The 16,328-nt window shown below is 37.2% G+C and overlaps 1 protein-coding gene and 1 long non-coding RNA gene across 9 annotated transcripts in view; one reads left to right on the forward strand and one right to left on the reverse strand.

Moving 5' to 3' along the window:
- Nucleotides 1-16,328, forward strand: part of NPNT (nephronectin) — an 80,209-nt gene that overhangs the window by 10,647 nt on the left and 53,234 nt on the right. For 4 of the 8 annotated variants that reach the window (XM_016951962.4, XM_054683245.2, XM_016951960.4 and 1 more), the window contains exon 3: nt 7,974-8,024. The exons of the other annotated variants lie outside the window; for them this stretch is intronic. In XM_016951962.4, coding sequence (XP_016807451.2) covers nt 7,974-8,024 — 51 coding nt within the window. The remainder of the gene's footprint in view (nt 1-7,973; nt 8,025-16,328) is intronic. 8 annotated transcript variants of the gene reach the window in all.
- Nucleotides 1,624-16,314, reverse strand: LOC107974364 (uncharacterized). Its single transcript, XR_001717071.2, has 3 exons — nt 12,842-16,314; nt 7,269-7,440; nt 1,624-2,548 (listed from the first exon to the last, which is right to left on the reverse strand). It is a non-coding gene; the product is annotated as an uncharacterized LOC107974364 (long non-coding RNA).

Here is a 16,328-nt window from a genome sequence, read left to right on the forward strand (position 1 = left end):
CATCTTGCACCGCCCTTAATCCATTCAACCCTGAGTGGATACAGCACATGTTTCAGAGAGCACAGGGTTGGGGGTAAGGTCACAGATCAACAGGATCCCAAGGCAGAAGAATTTTTCTTAATACAGAACAAAATGAAAAGTCTCCCATGTCTACCTCTTTCTACACAGAAACGGCAACCATCCGATTTCTCAATCTTTTCCCCACCTTTCCCCCCTTTCTATTCCACAAAACCGCCATTGTCTTCATGGCCCGTTCTCAATGAGCTGTTGAGTACACCTCCCAGATGGGGTGGTGGCCGGGCAGAGGAGCTCCTCACTTCCCAGTAGGGGCGGCCGGGCAGAAGCGCCCCTCACCTCCCGGACGGGGCGGCTGGCCCGGCGGGGGGCTGACCCCCGCCACCTCCCTCCCGGACGGGGCGGCTGGCCGGGCGGGGGGCTGACCCCCCCACCTCCCTCCCGGACAGGGCGGCTGGCCGGGCAGAGGGGCTCCTCACTTCCCAGTAGGAGTGGCCGGGCAGAGGCGCCCCTCACTTCCCCGACGGGGCGGCTGGCCCCCCCACCTCCCTCCCGGACGGGGCGGCTGGCCGGGCAGAGGGGCTCCTCACTTCCCGGTAGGGGCGGCCGGGCAGAGGCGCCCCTCACCTCCCGGACGGGGCGGCTGGCCGGGCGGGGGGCTGACCCCCCCACCTCCCTCCCGGACGAGGAGGGAGGACGCTCCTCACTTCTCAGACGGGGTGGCTGCTGGGCGGAGGGGCTCCTCACTTCTCAGACGGGGTGGTTGCCAGGCAGAGGGTCTCCTCACTTCTCAGACAGGGCGGCCGGGCAGAGACGCTCCTCACATCCCGGACGGGGCGGCAGGGCAGAGGTGCTCCCCACATCTCAGACGATGGGCGTCCGGGCAGAGACGCTCCTCACTTCCCAGATGTGATGGCGGCCGGGAAGAGGCGCTCCTCACTTTCCAGACTGGGCAGCCAGGCAGAGGGGCTCCTCACATCCCAGACGATGGGCGGTCAGGCGGAGACGCTCCTCACTTCCCAGACGGGGTGGCTGCCAGGCAGAGGCTGCAATCTCGGCACTTAGGGAGGCCAAGGCAGGCGGCTGGGAGGTGGTTGTAGCGAGCCGAGATCACGCCACTGCACTCCAGCCTGGGCGCCATTGAGCACTGAGTTAACGAGACTCCGTCTGCAATCCCGGCACCTCGGGAGGCCGAGGCTGGCCGAGATTTCTTAACATTTTCAAAATTTCACTTTTTCATAAATGATGGCATGAAGTACGAACGGTTCTGTATCTTGATTTTTTTTCATGTAACACTACGTTTTGGAAAGCAGTCCTCATTAGTTTATATAAACCTGACTCATTCTTTTAAATGGCTATACAGTATGCCATTACATGAATGAATGTACTATAATTAATTAAAAAATCCCCTATTTATGTACCTTTGAGTGGTTTTCAATATTTTGTTTTTACATAACATGCTGCAATCAATATTTGCATATATCATCATCACTGTTGTATACCTTTAGATATGGAGGACATATCTAAAGACATTTGATTTCTGTATTAGTATAGTAATTGAAGAGCTTTCATTTTATTGCTACAAATTTTCTTTTGTTTAATCTGTAATGTAAAGGAGAGTAAATCATGGCTAATATTACAGAGTAGAAACCTTCTGTTCAGTCATCTTCTATTTTAGATTCCTTAGAAGATACCTTAAAAGATAAATTAAATTGATTTCTTTATTTCTATTTGTTTATGCCCTATCTTGTTTGGGAAAGTATATAAAGTGGCTTCCAGGAATTCACACAATTAAAATAAGGAAATAGGGGCTACATGGAGGAAAATGGGGGTAAAATAAAAATATTAGGAGGAGGGTTTTTCAATTGCAGATATGTAAGCCATAGGATCCTACATATGTCCTACAATTTGGCTACTAGCTTCTGGTAGCCAAAGGTAAGAGATGTTATTGCTGATTTAATTTGTGTTGTTTGTCAGGGAAAAAGCAAACAAGTTATGTGGGAGGAATTATGGTTTTCCTGCATGTAGTTCTGAAGGAAGACTTTCACGTGGCCCTTTACGGAGTGGGAGTGAATGATGGAATGGAAGGGGCCACAGCAACATTCCTATCATGAAGCCAGTGGTGGTTTTTGAAAAGCTGTTTCATAGAAGATCCGTCAACATAAGATGAGGCCCTTACTCTAAAAGTACAGTTCACGGAAAGCTGTTCTATACATAGTTTAAGAAGCATTATGTACATAGCTTTCTGACAGTTCAGCTAGATCCAGCCCAGAATATCTAGCTGTGATGGATGAGCTGTATAGGGTTTTGGATGGACAGCTCTGGATTAGACAAGATAGTTTCAGGTTAGAATCACTAACAATGTTCTGAAGTTTGCTGTATTATTTAGCAGATTAAAGGCCAGTTCATTTTGTCTTTCTTTTTTAAGTCGATATATTTTGAAGATCAGTAATCAACTGATGGAGTTGATATCCAGAGACATTGTGAATAGAGTAGGGATAGGGCCCCGCCTAGGCTCCAGTATAAGGAGGATCTGCAAAGAAATTAGTGGGAGATTTTTTAATATCAATTTTGTACCCATTGGATAGCAATATATAAATTCACCACCATTTTGCTATATACGTATTCATTTCCATGCCAGTTATGGCTTGGAATAAGGAGGAAAGGCATGAACATTGTTCCCAGGCATCATTTACCCTACTGATGCTCATACATGGATATGGGCCAGTGAGCCCAGGAACAACAGAATCCCTGACCAGTGCTTATTTCCCCAAAGTTCCTGATTGCTATAGGTGTTCCGGGGAGTCAAAGTAACCTCAACTGTTTTCTTAATTCACCTGGATTTATAAGGGTTGATTTATATAAGTTGCTTAGACCTGAACAGACTCAAAGCAGAGTCTGTAGGAAATACTCTGCATATCAACATCCTGTACCCAAACCTAAGTCATCTTTTCACTGGGGTGTGCGGAAGGGCTGATTCTCATGTACTCTTGAAGCCCTAGGCAATAGAACCTGAAATCCTGATGCACATATACCCTAGGATAATTTCTCTCTCAAAAAAAAAGCAAATAGTGATTTTAAAAATGATGACTCAATGCATATTCTGAGAGGGCAGCAATCCAGTAAGGGTCACATCTCCTTGGGAGGAACAAAGAGAAGGTCTTCAAACGCCTTTTCTGCAGAGACTAGCGTGAACCAAGAATCTCCCTGTCTGAATTGTCACCGTATATCAACGTGGCAGTGAGCTGAGAAAGTTAGCATTGCCAGGGCCAAGGTTTTCTGTCTTCACGGGAACAAACAAATGATCAGTCCTCAAAGATAGTAAAATGTAGCCAAGATAATTTGGCTTGAAAAAAATTCAAAGTGATGTCAATAACCAGCTACAACCATAGAAAAATACTAGTAGCATATTGATGGTGCATCTCTGGGAACATGCCAGGGCAAATTGGGGTGCAAAATACACCAGTTATTTAAAAATTGGTATGTTATAAGGTAAAGAATTCATTAAGTAATATCAAATACAAATAAACTTTTTATTTTGATTCACTAAAACTTCTTTTTAAGTTTTCTGATTTTATTACTTAATTACTACTGATACATAACTAAAGAATTATGGCCATAATAGAATTCCTAATAAAATTTCTAATAAAGCCAGAATGAAGGAGTATATTACAGGCCAGACATGATAAAGCATTATGATGTGTGGTAAAATAGTGACATCTATTTTTTCATTCTGTATTATTTTATAAATTTTCTAAAGAATTTCAGTTTAAACAGCCTGCTGAAATACTGTTAAATCAACCTGTTATTCTTAACTCTGATGGGAGGAAACAGATATGAATAATCAAAATGATTTCTTAGCTTTAGAATATAGTTGTTGCTTTGGAGAACAAACCGTTTTATTCCAATTATTTTTTATTAGGAGACTTCATTTTCTGCCATACATTAGCTTTGGTAGATACTAGATGCCAGGGGAGTGCAAATTTGAGAATAAGGATTTGGCATGGGTTATTTGCATGTTGAGAGTCAAGATTTAACTAAATTTTAAAACCAAACACTTCATTTGATCAATATCTTTTTAACCATTCTGTAGATTAATAATATAAATTCTCCGGAGCTGACATTACTTTGCTATAACATCATCAGATCACAAGATTAGGGTTGCCTTTTGTAGATGTTATTCACTTACTCTGAAATGTTAGGAAATATGTCATCACAGTTTAAATTTGTAGTAATATACACAAAAGGAAAACACAACTAGGAATTTTGGATTTATGCTTACTTTGCCAAAAACCATGTTGATTTTCAAAAACCTTTAGCCTTTTTTTTTTTTTTTTTGAGACGGAGTCTTCCTCTGTCACCCAGGCTGGAGTGTAGTGGTGCAATCTCGGCTCACTGCAACCTCTGCCTCCTGGGTTCAAGCGATTCTCCTGCCTCAGCCTCCCGAGTAGCTAGGACTATAGGCACCTGCCCACCACACCGACTAATTTTTTGTATTTTTAGCAGAGACAGGGTTTTACCATGTTAGGCAGGATGGTCTCGATCTCCTGACCTCGTGATCTGCCCGCCTCAGCCTTCCAAAGTACTGGCATTACAGGTGTGAGCCACCGTGCCTGGACTAACCTTATTTTCGTAAATCAAAGTTCCTAAATTCAGTTTCTAAGGAAAGCCCCTAAGTGGTCAAAGGTGTGTGTTGCTGAATTTCAGAAACAAACTCCACGGATGGACTTTCCAGACATAAACTTCCCAACCAAAATATTGTTCCAAAGTGTTTAGTGCCTCCTATTTTATTTTAGTGTTAAGATTTTGTAGGTACTTGATAATTATCAGCAAAATATTTACATACCAACAAATAGCAAAGCCATTGATAATTAATAGAACAACAAAATCACAGCTTATGTTTAGTTGTATTTTTTAGTGTATTTCAGTGTTTAGAGTTGATTTTATATTGCATATACTAACTGTGGTAATAGTTTCTACTGGATAGATTATTTCAAGTTTACATGATTATAGAAGTATTTTATGATGTTTGACATAGATAATGGTGGTTTCAGGGTCCCTTGTCTCTTGGGTTGGGTTTTTACGTCATTGAAGAATTAAAAGATTGTGTCTTGGTGTCTATGTATGGCCAAGAATTAAGACATTCTGATGTACAGTTTCATTTTCTAACTAAGGCAAATATGATTTTTGAAACAATTACTTTTTAGGATAAAAGTATAAAATTATGAAGAAATAATGTGTAGGTTTGCTAAATGTTGTGTTCTTAAATCTTGTGTTGAGGTCTGATGAGTTTTTTTATATCTTTAATAGTTCTAAAGTAGTGTACTGAAAGTTAGGATCATCCACGTTGCTACTTAACTTGTTGTCCATAGGGTCTGTTGTCCTGGATGTTGGTGTTATAAATGTACAGAGTTAGGTAGTTTTCTGTGAAGAGTTTGCAGGCTAATATCACTGTTTTTGACAATGAAAAATATAGCATGAAAATTAAGGTTGGGGTATGGAGAACTTTCTAGAGCTATTGCTTTTTCTAGCTGATGATTAAGGTTGAGAGGCAGAAGTACATTGTGTCAGGGAGGACCTTTCCCTTTTATGCATGCACCTGGCATTTATCACCTTTAACAAAGTGTGTGTGTCATGCTGTGCTGCTTGCTTAAGGGGCTGTATGCCTCCAGTCTGAGTCACATGGTAACTGCATCAGCAGTCTTAGCCTGTAGCATTTTATTATTTCTTTTCAAAGTTTACACTTGGCCTAATACTTAGACATTTTATAATTCTTTACAGTAAATGAAACTATACATGAGAAGATGGGCATACCTTTGGATTAAAAAAAAAAAAAGGCTCAGTTCTTTAAAGTTTCTTATCCTTGATTTTCCTAACACGGTCCAAAGTTCAGGACTGGCTCCAAACCCATAAACCTGTGTTTAGCAAGCAAGAAACATAATCCCCAAATAGTTTAGTTTCTCTGGTTTATGAGTCACAATTTCATAAAATCATCAGAGTGCTTATTAATTCCAACCACGTATAGTAAAGAACCTTCAGATGAACTGAAGCAAGGGTTCTTAGGCAAGTTGCCGGAGAGAGTTCTAGAATTCTAAACTACCTGAGTAGCTTTGCTGAAATGTTGCTTGTATTTGCTACTGTGGCCATTTTATGATGGCCATAGAGCAACAGATTATCAAGAGAAAATGAGACAGATTTTTCAGTATTATGTGCTATGAATGAATCCTATTTTAGTGAATGTTTTAATGGGGTTTATACCGCAAAAAAAAAAAAAAAAAAAAAATTGTACGTAAGGCATTTATTTCTGGCAACTTTCATAAAAATTGTTGTGATGGTTGCATATAAAAATTTTCCTTATCATTCAATAGAGAATAGTTCCCAGAAACTTCCTGGAAGTAATCTATTCCAGATTTAACATTGCTTTGACATAAAATGCAGTTTTGTGTAGTTTTAAAATGCAAATTAAAAAATATAGGACATTGGCTAAAATTTTATCTTGAACTCAGGTATATATTGATACCATAAAACTTACTAAATCTATGTATTTCAAGGCTAATTTATGCCAAGTAGGAAAAATATGACCCAACCTTAAGATATTACAAGGATAAAATAGACTATACAAAACTGTTTGGCTATTTGCTACTAATACAACTAGTTAGAACATAATGATGTTTGCTATTCTTTATTAAGTTGTTTTACCTTTGCTTACAATAATTTAAAGTATTTTTCCTGATAAATTTGATGATTCAAAATTGGCAATTAAAGAATATTAAAGAAACGGTATCCTTTTATATTTTTTCTTTCTCATATATAACCATAGTCATAACATGTGTGATCCAGAATGTAATTTGCTATTTACACTTTGATTTCAGCTGTTTGCTTAGATTGTACCTGATGTGTTTTATTATTCTATTTAAGGAATGTCTCAACATCAAGATATGGTGAGTTCTTTTCAAAATAACAGTAGAAACCTGACCAATATGAAAAAAAAAACGTCTAGCAAGCAAATGTAATTTGTGTCTTTAAAAATACATAGCAATCATTCTGGATCAATAGTTAAATTATTGCTTCAATTAAATCAAATTGGACTTAGAATTTTTTTCTTCTTATATTACCCAAAGGAAGGCCCCATTCACCTAATTTTAAATTATACAAATTATACAAATAAATATACAATTGTAAATTACAGTGGATATTTAATCCTTTAAAGGCATTAATTTAGAAGAGAAGAATAAAATTATCCCTTTTCTTACCTCTAAAATCTCTAGGTTGATCAAACACTGACCATTATTAGTACCATTTCAAGTTTCTTCCCTTTACTTTCATCAAACTGGATTATTTATGTATGTTCAAGTGAAATGGCTGTGCTTTCATGGTAATTCTTGTTGCTATTGACAACAAAAGCAGCCATGCAAGAAGAAAATGCTGTGGAAGGGAAGAAAAAAATTATATTTCCTCCCCAAAGTTGGAGAGAGAAGGGAACATACAGTATGTAAGAAACAGGTAAGTAAAAATATATCAATTTTAAAACTATTAGCCTTTCTTACTAATTGATCAAAAGTTTAAATTTTTTCAGATGTGTTTTCCAACTCCAATTTAAATAAAAGGATACTGTCTCTAGGAATCAGAAATTAATATTCTGGAAATGAAAAACTGGATTTGAAAATACAGCATCACAAAAGGTCTGAAATATTTAAATTTAGAATTTGGACTATAGAAGAATAGCATAACTTCAATTATTGGTTAATATTTTTGTTATGAAATGTTTTTTTATAACAAAATGGTGACTAAAATATTACTATTTTAAACATGTCCTAGATTTTTTTTTGTTTCAGAAAAGCACTGAAAGTTGAATATGTGTAAGTCTCCGGGAATGTAACAAGTTGATAAATACCCAAGTCCAGCCTCCTTACAGAGAAAAGATCTGGAATTTCTTTTTTTGGACATTTGTTTTGCAGCTTTCTACGTCTTAAGGCAGAGAATAGCCAGGATAAGGTGCCAGCTCAAAGGTTAGATGAACATATTTCTTGAAATAATTTTGGCTAATCTATGTCTTGAAAGGCATACCTTCTAAATAATTTTACAAAGCTGTAAACAAAACATTAGTTGTGTTTTTGAATTGCTTCTTTTTAGGAAAACTATATTTCTTAGAGATGTGCTTATTCTATACATAATTATAGTAAGTTAATTTTAATTCCATTATTACATTAAACTTTTCCATTTCAGTTGATAATTCCTTTCTTCTGTTTTATGAATCTAATAAATTGACCTCCATTCTAAGCTAAAGGACAGTTTATGTTTTTAATACTTAAGGAAGCAAATATAAAAACAAAGTCCACCAAATGAAATTACTAACACCAGCCTATCATTAACCTGAGGGAGTTGTATTTCATATTCATTAATTCTCCATGGAACAATTCAGGTAAGAAATATTTTTATTGTATGAAATATGTTATCAGTTATAATAGCACTTATGGGCATTTATGCTCTTGTTTTAGGTACATAAAGGGTTCCTTGTTTAAGATATTTTTGGCAGTAAATAATGTCACTTATCACCCTATGACACTTTAGTGGAAAACGTTGGTGAAATATGTGGAATTGTAATGTTTAATGGAATTGATTCTAAGAAGACAATGTTCTTTTTGTTTGTTTGAAACAGAGTCTTGCTCTGTTGCCCAAGGTGGAGTGCGCTGGTGTGATCTTGGCTTACTGCAAACTCCGCCTCTTAGGTTCAAGTGATTCTCCAGCCTCAGGCTCCTGAGTAGCTGGGATTACAGGTGCCCACCACAATGCCCGGCTAATTTTTTATTTTTAGTAGAGATGGGGTTTTGCCATGTTGGCCAGGCTGGTCTTGAACTCCTGACCTCAGGTGATCTGCCGGCCTCGACCTCCCAAAGTGCTGGGATTACAGGTGTGAGCTACTGCACCCGGCCTGAGAATGTTCTTTAAACTGATTGAAGAAACTATCACATGTCATGAAAAATGTTTTTAAGGCAGAATTTTAATAAAAAAAATATTTGGGAACAAAATTGATAGTACTAGAAATAAAAGTTCAGAAATTTCTTTGTTCAGGGAGACTTAAAACATATGTATTTTAAAGTTACTAGCAGTTATAGGATTGACTAGTAGAGCTATGGCTTACATTAGGGAGGCAATGCCAAGGAAAGAATAGAATGTGTGGTTGGCCACCAACATCTGGGTTCAGGAACTGTTCCTATGACTTACCACCTGTGAGAAACTAGACATTTTAACTTTTCTGAGCTGCAATGTTGTAATCTTTAAATCTAACTTTGCAAGATTCTTACTGGTTATAAGGAGGTGGCTTCCACAGTTCTTGACAGATGTTTGCTATTATTAGTGTGTTCTCAATATATACAATACAAATGGAGAACTCTGAGCCGAGTTTTACTAGGATCCATCTTAGGACAGATGGTACAGCACATTTTCAAATGGTTTTGTTTACCATAATCATCTTTTGGAAATAATCAATTGGAAGTAGAACAATTCTTCAGTTATTCATTTCTAAAATCAAAACTTTCATGGGATAGTTTTCTGTGCTTCTGAACCGTTTTTCCCATTTCTCTAATAATATCCATCCATAAACCTCCGAGTGGAACAGTTTTGGTTGTCTAACAGTGTGCTTGGGAAATGAATTGAAGGGAGATGGAATTGAATTGTTGAATGTGAGCATTTAGAGTTCCTGTAATTTATCTGTATAGTTATTTGAGAGCTTACTAGAGGTAAAGAGCTAAGTTAGGTGTTGGGAAGATACAAAGGTGAATAAAACAGGGACCCTTACTTTCAAGCAACTCAATTTGTAAGATGATTGGCTCTTATTCCTTCTATGATTCTTAAATAGGAAAAAGTTAGGGATAAAGATTTGAGGGAGTTCAGGGAAAGAATCATTTCCTGCTGAAGAGGATCAAGGAAGACTTCATGGACTCAATGGTATTCAGTTGATACTATATATATATATATTATCAGTATATCTAGTATATAGTATCAGTATATACTGATAGTGAGTGACATGAATGCCTAGAGCTTCATTTTACTGGGATGATATCTGCAGTAGTTGGTCCTGGATCATGCAGGTAATAGCTGGCTCTCTCTCTCCATTCTCTCTCTCTCTCTATATATATATATAAAATATATAAAAATAATATAATATATATTATATATTATAATATATATTATATAAAAATATAATATATATTATATATTATAATATATTATATATATTATATAAAAATAATAATATATATTATATATTACATAAATATTATATATACATAATATAATATATAATATATTATATATATAGAGAGAGAGATAATGGAGAGAGAGAGCCAGCTATTACCTGCATGATCCAGGACCAACTACTGCAGATATCATCCTAGTAAAATGAAGCTCTAGGCATTCACGTCACTCACTATCAGTATTGAAAGCCCACAGAGGAAGGCAATACTGGGTAAGAGGCATGTTTTGGTATAGGATTCTGTGAGAGCATATCTTAAGGGGCAGTAGCCCAGACCAGCAGTGATGGAGTGGTGATGGCCCAGCTGAATCCCGAGGGATAAATCAGTCAAGTGAAGAGTATCCTGGGCACGCAGAAAAATGCATTTAAAGCTCAGTAGCCAGAGGGAGGAGCACATTCCGAGAACTGTTAAGAATCTCAACCCAGCATATGTGGGGTATATGTTTGAAGGGCATCTGATGAGAGACACAGTGGGAGAAGTGGGAAAGGACTCCTGGAAGGCTTTTGATATCATATTAAATACATTTGCCTTAATCACAAAGTTGTAGAGGAACACTGTAAAGATTTTAAGCAGAGAAATTAATATTTTAGAGGATAGCTGGTGGTAATGGATCGGATCTAGCACTCAGGTGAATTTAGTTTTGCTTGGAGTGTTTGTAGTTGTCAGTGTCTCACAGGAGACATGGATATAAGGGTTGGTTCAAAAATCGGTAGGTCTGCATTGCTGCGAGGAGTCTATCAGCTGGGGCCTCTTCAGTAGCTGGCCCATTTGGAAGAAGTATGTGCCTCATTTCCCTGTGGAGCTCACTTCCTTTAGTGCAAATGCCTGGGACCTGTAGGAAGTCAACCTGGTGAGAAATTAGGCTTCATTTTAAGTAGTGGTGGTGGGAACAAAGAGAAGGAGAGGGATTGAAAGATACTGAAAAGAAAGGATGGAGAGGCACACAGTGTTAGGGCAGTGGCGGGGGGGCACATGGGCTTGGCAGACAGACTTGCTGCAACTACAAATTGTGTTTTTGAGAAACTTACCTAAACAGTCTGAGCTACAGCTTCTTTTTTGATAAAATGTAGATAACAGTCCTATCTAATAGGACTTTTTATGAGGATCAAATGAGGAAACCCAAAGTGTTTGACTCAGCAACTGGCTTATATTCACATTCAGTAACATGGTGGCTGCAGTATTTGTAATGCTGGTTGTGAAAGGTGAAGAAGATGTAATCAAGATTACTCCCAAGTCTCTAGGACATCATTTGGTGAGCTAGAGAACACAGGAGAAGGTGCAGATAATGATTTCAACTTTGGATGTGTCCAGTTTGAAGCGCTTGTGAGACTTTGAAGTAGAGAAACTTGATATGTGCTTGGATTGCAGGGTGAGATCTGAACAGAACACAGGCTATGATTTCATTTCTTTCCACTATTCTACTCAAACCTTCCTTCCTTTTCCTTCGTCAACTTCAGTCAACATTGATTATTGCCACAACTATCTCCACGGAGGAACAGCTTTAAACAGTAGAAGAAGAATGTGGGATAGGTAAAAATCTGTGTTCCACATCTGCTGAAATGTTATCTAATAGTTGTAAGTTCTTGAAAAAAAATCTTTCCAGTTTACCGTTTTGGCAAAGCATTGTAAGCAACTAATAATTCAACATTTGTTTATATCAAGGGCTGAAAAAAAGTCATCCTCTACAAACATATTTTCTTTTTTTCCCTCTTTTGGTTGCCTTTTTTTGTTTTACATCACCACCACTCCTAACTCTAAGAAAATATTTGACTAAAAGTGAATCATTGTTAGTAGTGAATTCGTACTTTTTTTTTTTTTTCTATGAGACATAGTCTCATTCTGTCACCTAGGCTGGAGTGCAATGGTGTGAGCTCTGCTCACGGCAGCCTCTGCCTGCCAGGTTCAATGGACTCTCCTGCCTCAGCCACCCAAGTGGCTGGGATTATAGGCATGCACCACCACGCCCATATAATTTTTTTTTTTTTTTTTCAGTAGAGACAGGGGTTTGCCATATTGCCCAGGCTGGTCTTGAACTCCTGAGCTCAAGCAATCCACCCACCTTGGCCTTCCAAAGTACTGAGATTACAGGCGTGGGCCACTGTACCCAGCCAAGCACATTTATTTTTTAAGTTTATATTCTGTCCTAATACAATGTATTAAAAATGAGCCCTGCCTCAAGTCCTAGCCTAAATGCCACTTTCTCCAGTCTGCTTTCCTGATTTTCACAGCAGGAAGTCTTCTGTACTTCCTCTACATATAACACTTGCATGAAGCATATCTCACATTGCCCTACATTGTGGTTATTTGTGGATCTATATTATTTGTTCTGCTAGACTATTAGTTTCATGAAGGTGGAGACGGTGTCTTATACATCTTTACGCCAGTATAACAGCTTCTGCAATGCCTCGTCCAGTTCAGTTCAGTACACTTTTGAAGGTGTAAGAGCTAGTCATTTCTATTTATTAATAAAAGGGATTTTAAAAAACGATGGACAAGATGTAATCTTAATAAACATATTGTGGTTTTCAGGAAACAGTTTAATGAGAAAATGAATTTATTTGTCTCCCTACCTTATGACCTTATTACGTATCATAGATCTTCACTCTTGCTTTAGATTCTAAACAGAAATCAATTTATGTGCTTGAAAACACATAAAGGTAATCTGATTGTGTCATCTACTGCTTACAGTCCATTGGCTGTTCACAGTTATGGGTAGAATCTTGATTATTTGAGTAGAAGCCTTTTCAGGCTGACATCGCCTTATCTGTGGAGGACTGTTTCTTGTTGTAGGCCCAGTCGCAGTGGACGGCCCTTGGGTTTCCAGACTTCTGCTGCTTCATGCCTGTTGGCTTTTCTTACGCTGCTCAGTCTGAGTCAAAGGCCCTTCACCCATTCCCATGGTGAATTTCTACTTATCCTTTAAAATTCAGCTCACATTTCCTCTTGAAAGTTTTTCCTGGTATCTTTCCTATTCCTGCCTCCCTGCAGAGAAACGCCTTTTTCTGTATTCTTTTAACACTTTGTACACCTGTCATGTCTGTCTTTGTCAGGAGACTGTACACTACAGAGCAAGTACTGTGTATTTAAAGAGCTCAAAGTCTAGTGAAGGAGCTAGATAAGAAAAACAACTCTGAAAATATGGTATAAGATATATATATTTAAAAGTAAACCTGTATATACATATAATTTATGATAGAAGTATGCACAGAGGCTTATGAAAGCACTGAAGAGGGTATGAACTCAGCATGAGGTGTGAAAATCTTGGGGGTGATATAATGGTCAAACTGACAGGTGAAGCCTGTCTAGATATTAGTGTAGCAGACAAGAGGGGGAATGGCATTCCATGTGAAAGTGTGGAGGTACTCGAGAGTGTATTTCTAAGAACTGCAATTAACTGCTATATTTGTGAATGTGATTGGAAATGAGGCCAATGGGATAGGCAAGGGTCACATCATGAAATATGGTACTGAATGCCATGCTGAGTGTTTGAAATAGTATAATGATCTAAATGAACATGATGAGGAGCCAGTGAATGAGTATAAGGAGCAGAATGGCATGCTGAAATCATGGGTTAGGGAAGTCCCTCTAACAATAGTTCAGGCCTGGATTGTAGTCCATGATGTTGGACACAGAAAGACTGTTGTGCCATCACTTACATGACCAATCTCTTATTGATGGACATTTAAGTTGTTTTCAAATTTCTGTTTAAGGTTCTTCATCAGATAAATTTGGAATAATTATCATTTTCTTTAGAAAACAAATAAGCAAACTAAAAACACCTGAAGGTCAAAATGACAAGTCTCTGACATCGTATTAGTCGAGGCCCAGTAACAAAATTGATTTAATTTTAAAAATAATGTATACTTCAACTCATGTATCAGTGACTCTTTTAAACATAGAGATTTTGGTTGCTAAAAAAGGTGATGATGGTTACATTAAAATTTTCTGGCCTTTTGTGATGATTCTTTAGCAAACCTGCTCAAAATTACAGTATCAGATGTTTTAAAAAATGATAATTTTCAACTAAAAGAAATACTGTAATGTATTTCATCATATTCTATGAATTCATACATTATGAAAGATATCTTTTATGTTTCAGATATCTATTGTATTTCCTTTTTGAAAGAATTTTTTCTAGCACTACATCTTTTCCAAACCTTTTTGACTTTCCTAAGCCTGTGTAATTAATCACTGCCTGTTCTGTGTCCTTAACATGCATCTGTTATCAGGACATCCCTGCTTACTTCTGTTTCTCCTTACTAGACTTACCTGCTGGAGGATGAGAACTTGCTCTCCTATTCATTTTTATATCCCCAATTTTTAATGTAGTGTCTTAGACACTGGGGCATTTCCTCCTTGTCATACTTATAATCCTCATCATAATTAGCATTTTATTGAGCTCTTATTAATGAGATGGGTACTGTTCTAAGTACTTTATTTGGGTTTTCTCATTTAATCCTCCAATAAACCTATGAGTAAGATCTCTAATGAATCTTGTGAGTTTACTGTTTTTTAAATAAAAAATGGCAATGAGAGCAGAGAGAAGTTAGGTAATCTGTATAGGTTGCACATTTCCCAAGTGGTAGAGCTGGGATCCCAGCAGTCTAACTGCAGCATCTATGCTTGTAAACCTTTCTCTAAATTACATTGAAAAGTTAACAACTACTCACAAGTTAAATAATAGTTGTCTGTGTATTCATGTTATTGTACTCCTTTTTATATATTTCTTCCATGTTTTGTATTAAAAAAATTTTAAATCCACAGAAGAGTTGAAGCAATAGGAAGAGTAAATACCCATATATCCTTATTGTTAATGTTTTACACATTTTTTTCTCTCTCTTCCTTCCCACCTCACCCTTCTCTCTTTCTCCCTCAACCATTTTTAAGTAACTTACAGACCTAATGACACTTCATGCCTAAACACTTCAGCATTCATCTCCAGAGAGCAAGGACATTTACTTACAAACCACAGTATCATTTCACACTTAAAAAATTTAGTATTGATATAATAATGCTATGTAATAAACAATCCATATTTAGATTTCCCTAATTGTCCCAATAATGGTTTTTATGGATTTTTTCTTTTTGATCCAGATCCAATTAAGAATCAAACACTGCATTTAGTTGACATTCCTCTTTAATTTAATTGCTTTAAAACAATTCTACCACTTTTGTTTGTTTGTTTGCTTCTCGACAATGATATTTTTGAAGAGTCCATATCAATTGCTTGGTAGAATCTACCACAGTTTAAATTTGTCTGTTGTTTCTGCATCATTAGATTAGAACTAAATTTATTTGTAAGAATATTATATATAGATGATCATCTGTTATGATATTCCTTGTGCACATATGTTGGTTTGTCCTACTATTGGTGATATTAAGTTTGATCACTTGATGAAGTGGTATCCATCAGATTTCTCTACTGAAAGGCACCTTTTTTTCTTTGTAATTAGTAAGTAATCTGTGGGGTAATACATTCACACTGTTTTGATACCCTGTTCCCCAACAAACTTTCACTTGGTGAAAGTTTTAACATCTATGGATAATCTTTCCTCAAATTAATTATTTCAATGATGATAGTAAAGTTCTGTTTTTCAAATTTCTCCATTCCTTCTACATGTTAGTAGGCATTGTTCTTAAAAGAGGAGCTCAGTCTTCTTCCTATTTAGAATCACTTCGTAACCATAGATTCTTTTTTTATTCAATTGTTATCAATAACTACTGTTATTCTTCTTGATGCTCAAACAATCCCAAATCTAGTCAGTGGAACTCCTCCAAGCCAGCTTCTATTCTTTTCACATGTCTCTACCATTCTTTGAGTGCTTAATTGCTTTTTAGAAGTTTTTTAGAAGGAAACTTATTCTAGCCTCCCTCCCCTAGCCCTCATTCCTTTTATTATTTATTTTCTTTAGAAAACAAATTAGGGAATGAAATATTTAGAAACAAAGATCCAGATGCTAGCTGTGGGCATTGCTACTGTTACTCTACTAAAAAAAAAAAAAAAAGAAAAAAAAAAACTTCACATTTCCAAATAAATAGTAACACTTTTTAATGTGT

Source organism: Pan troglodytes, chromosome 3 (assembly GCF_028858775.2).
Source record: "Pan troglodytes isolate AG18354 chromosome 3, NHGRI_mPanTro3-v2.0_pri, whole genome shotgun sequence".
Taxonomy (NCBI): Eukaryota; Metazoa; Chordata; class Mammalia; order Primates; family Hominidae; genus Pan; species Pan troglodytes.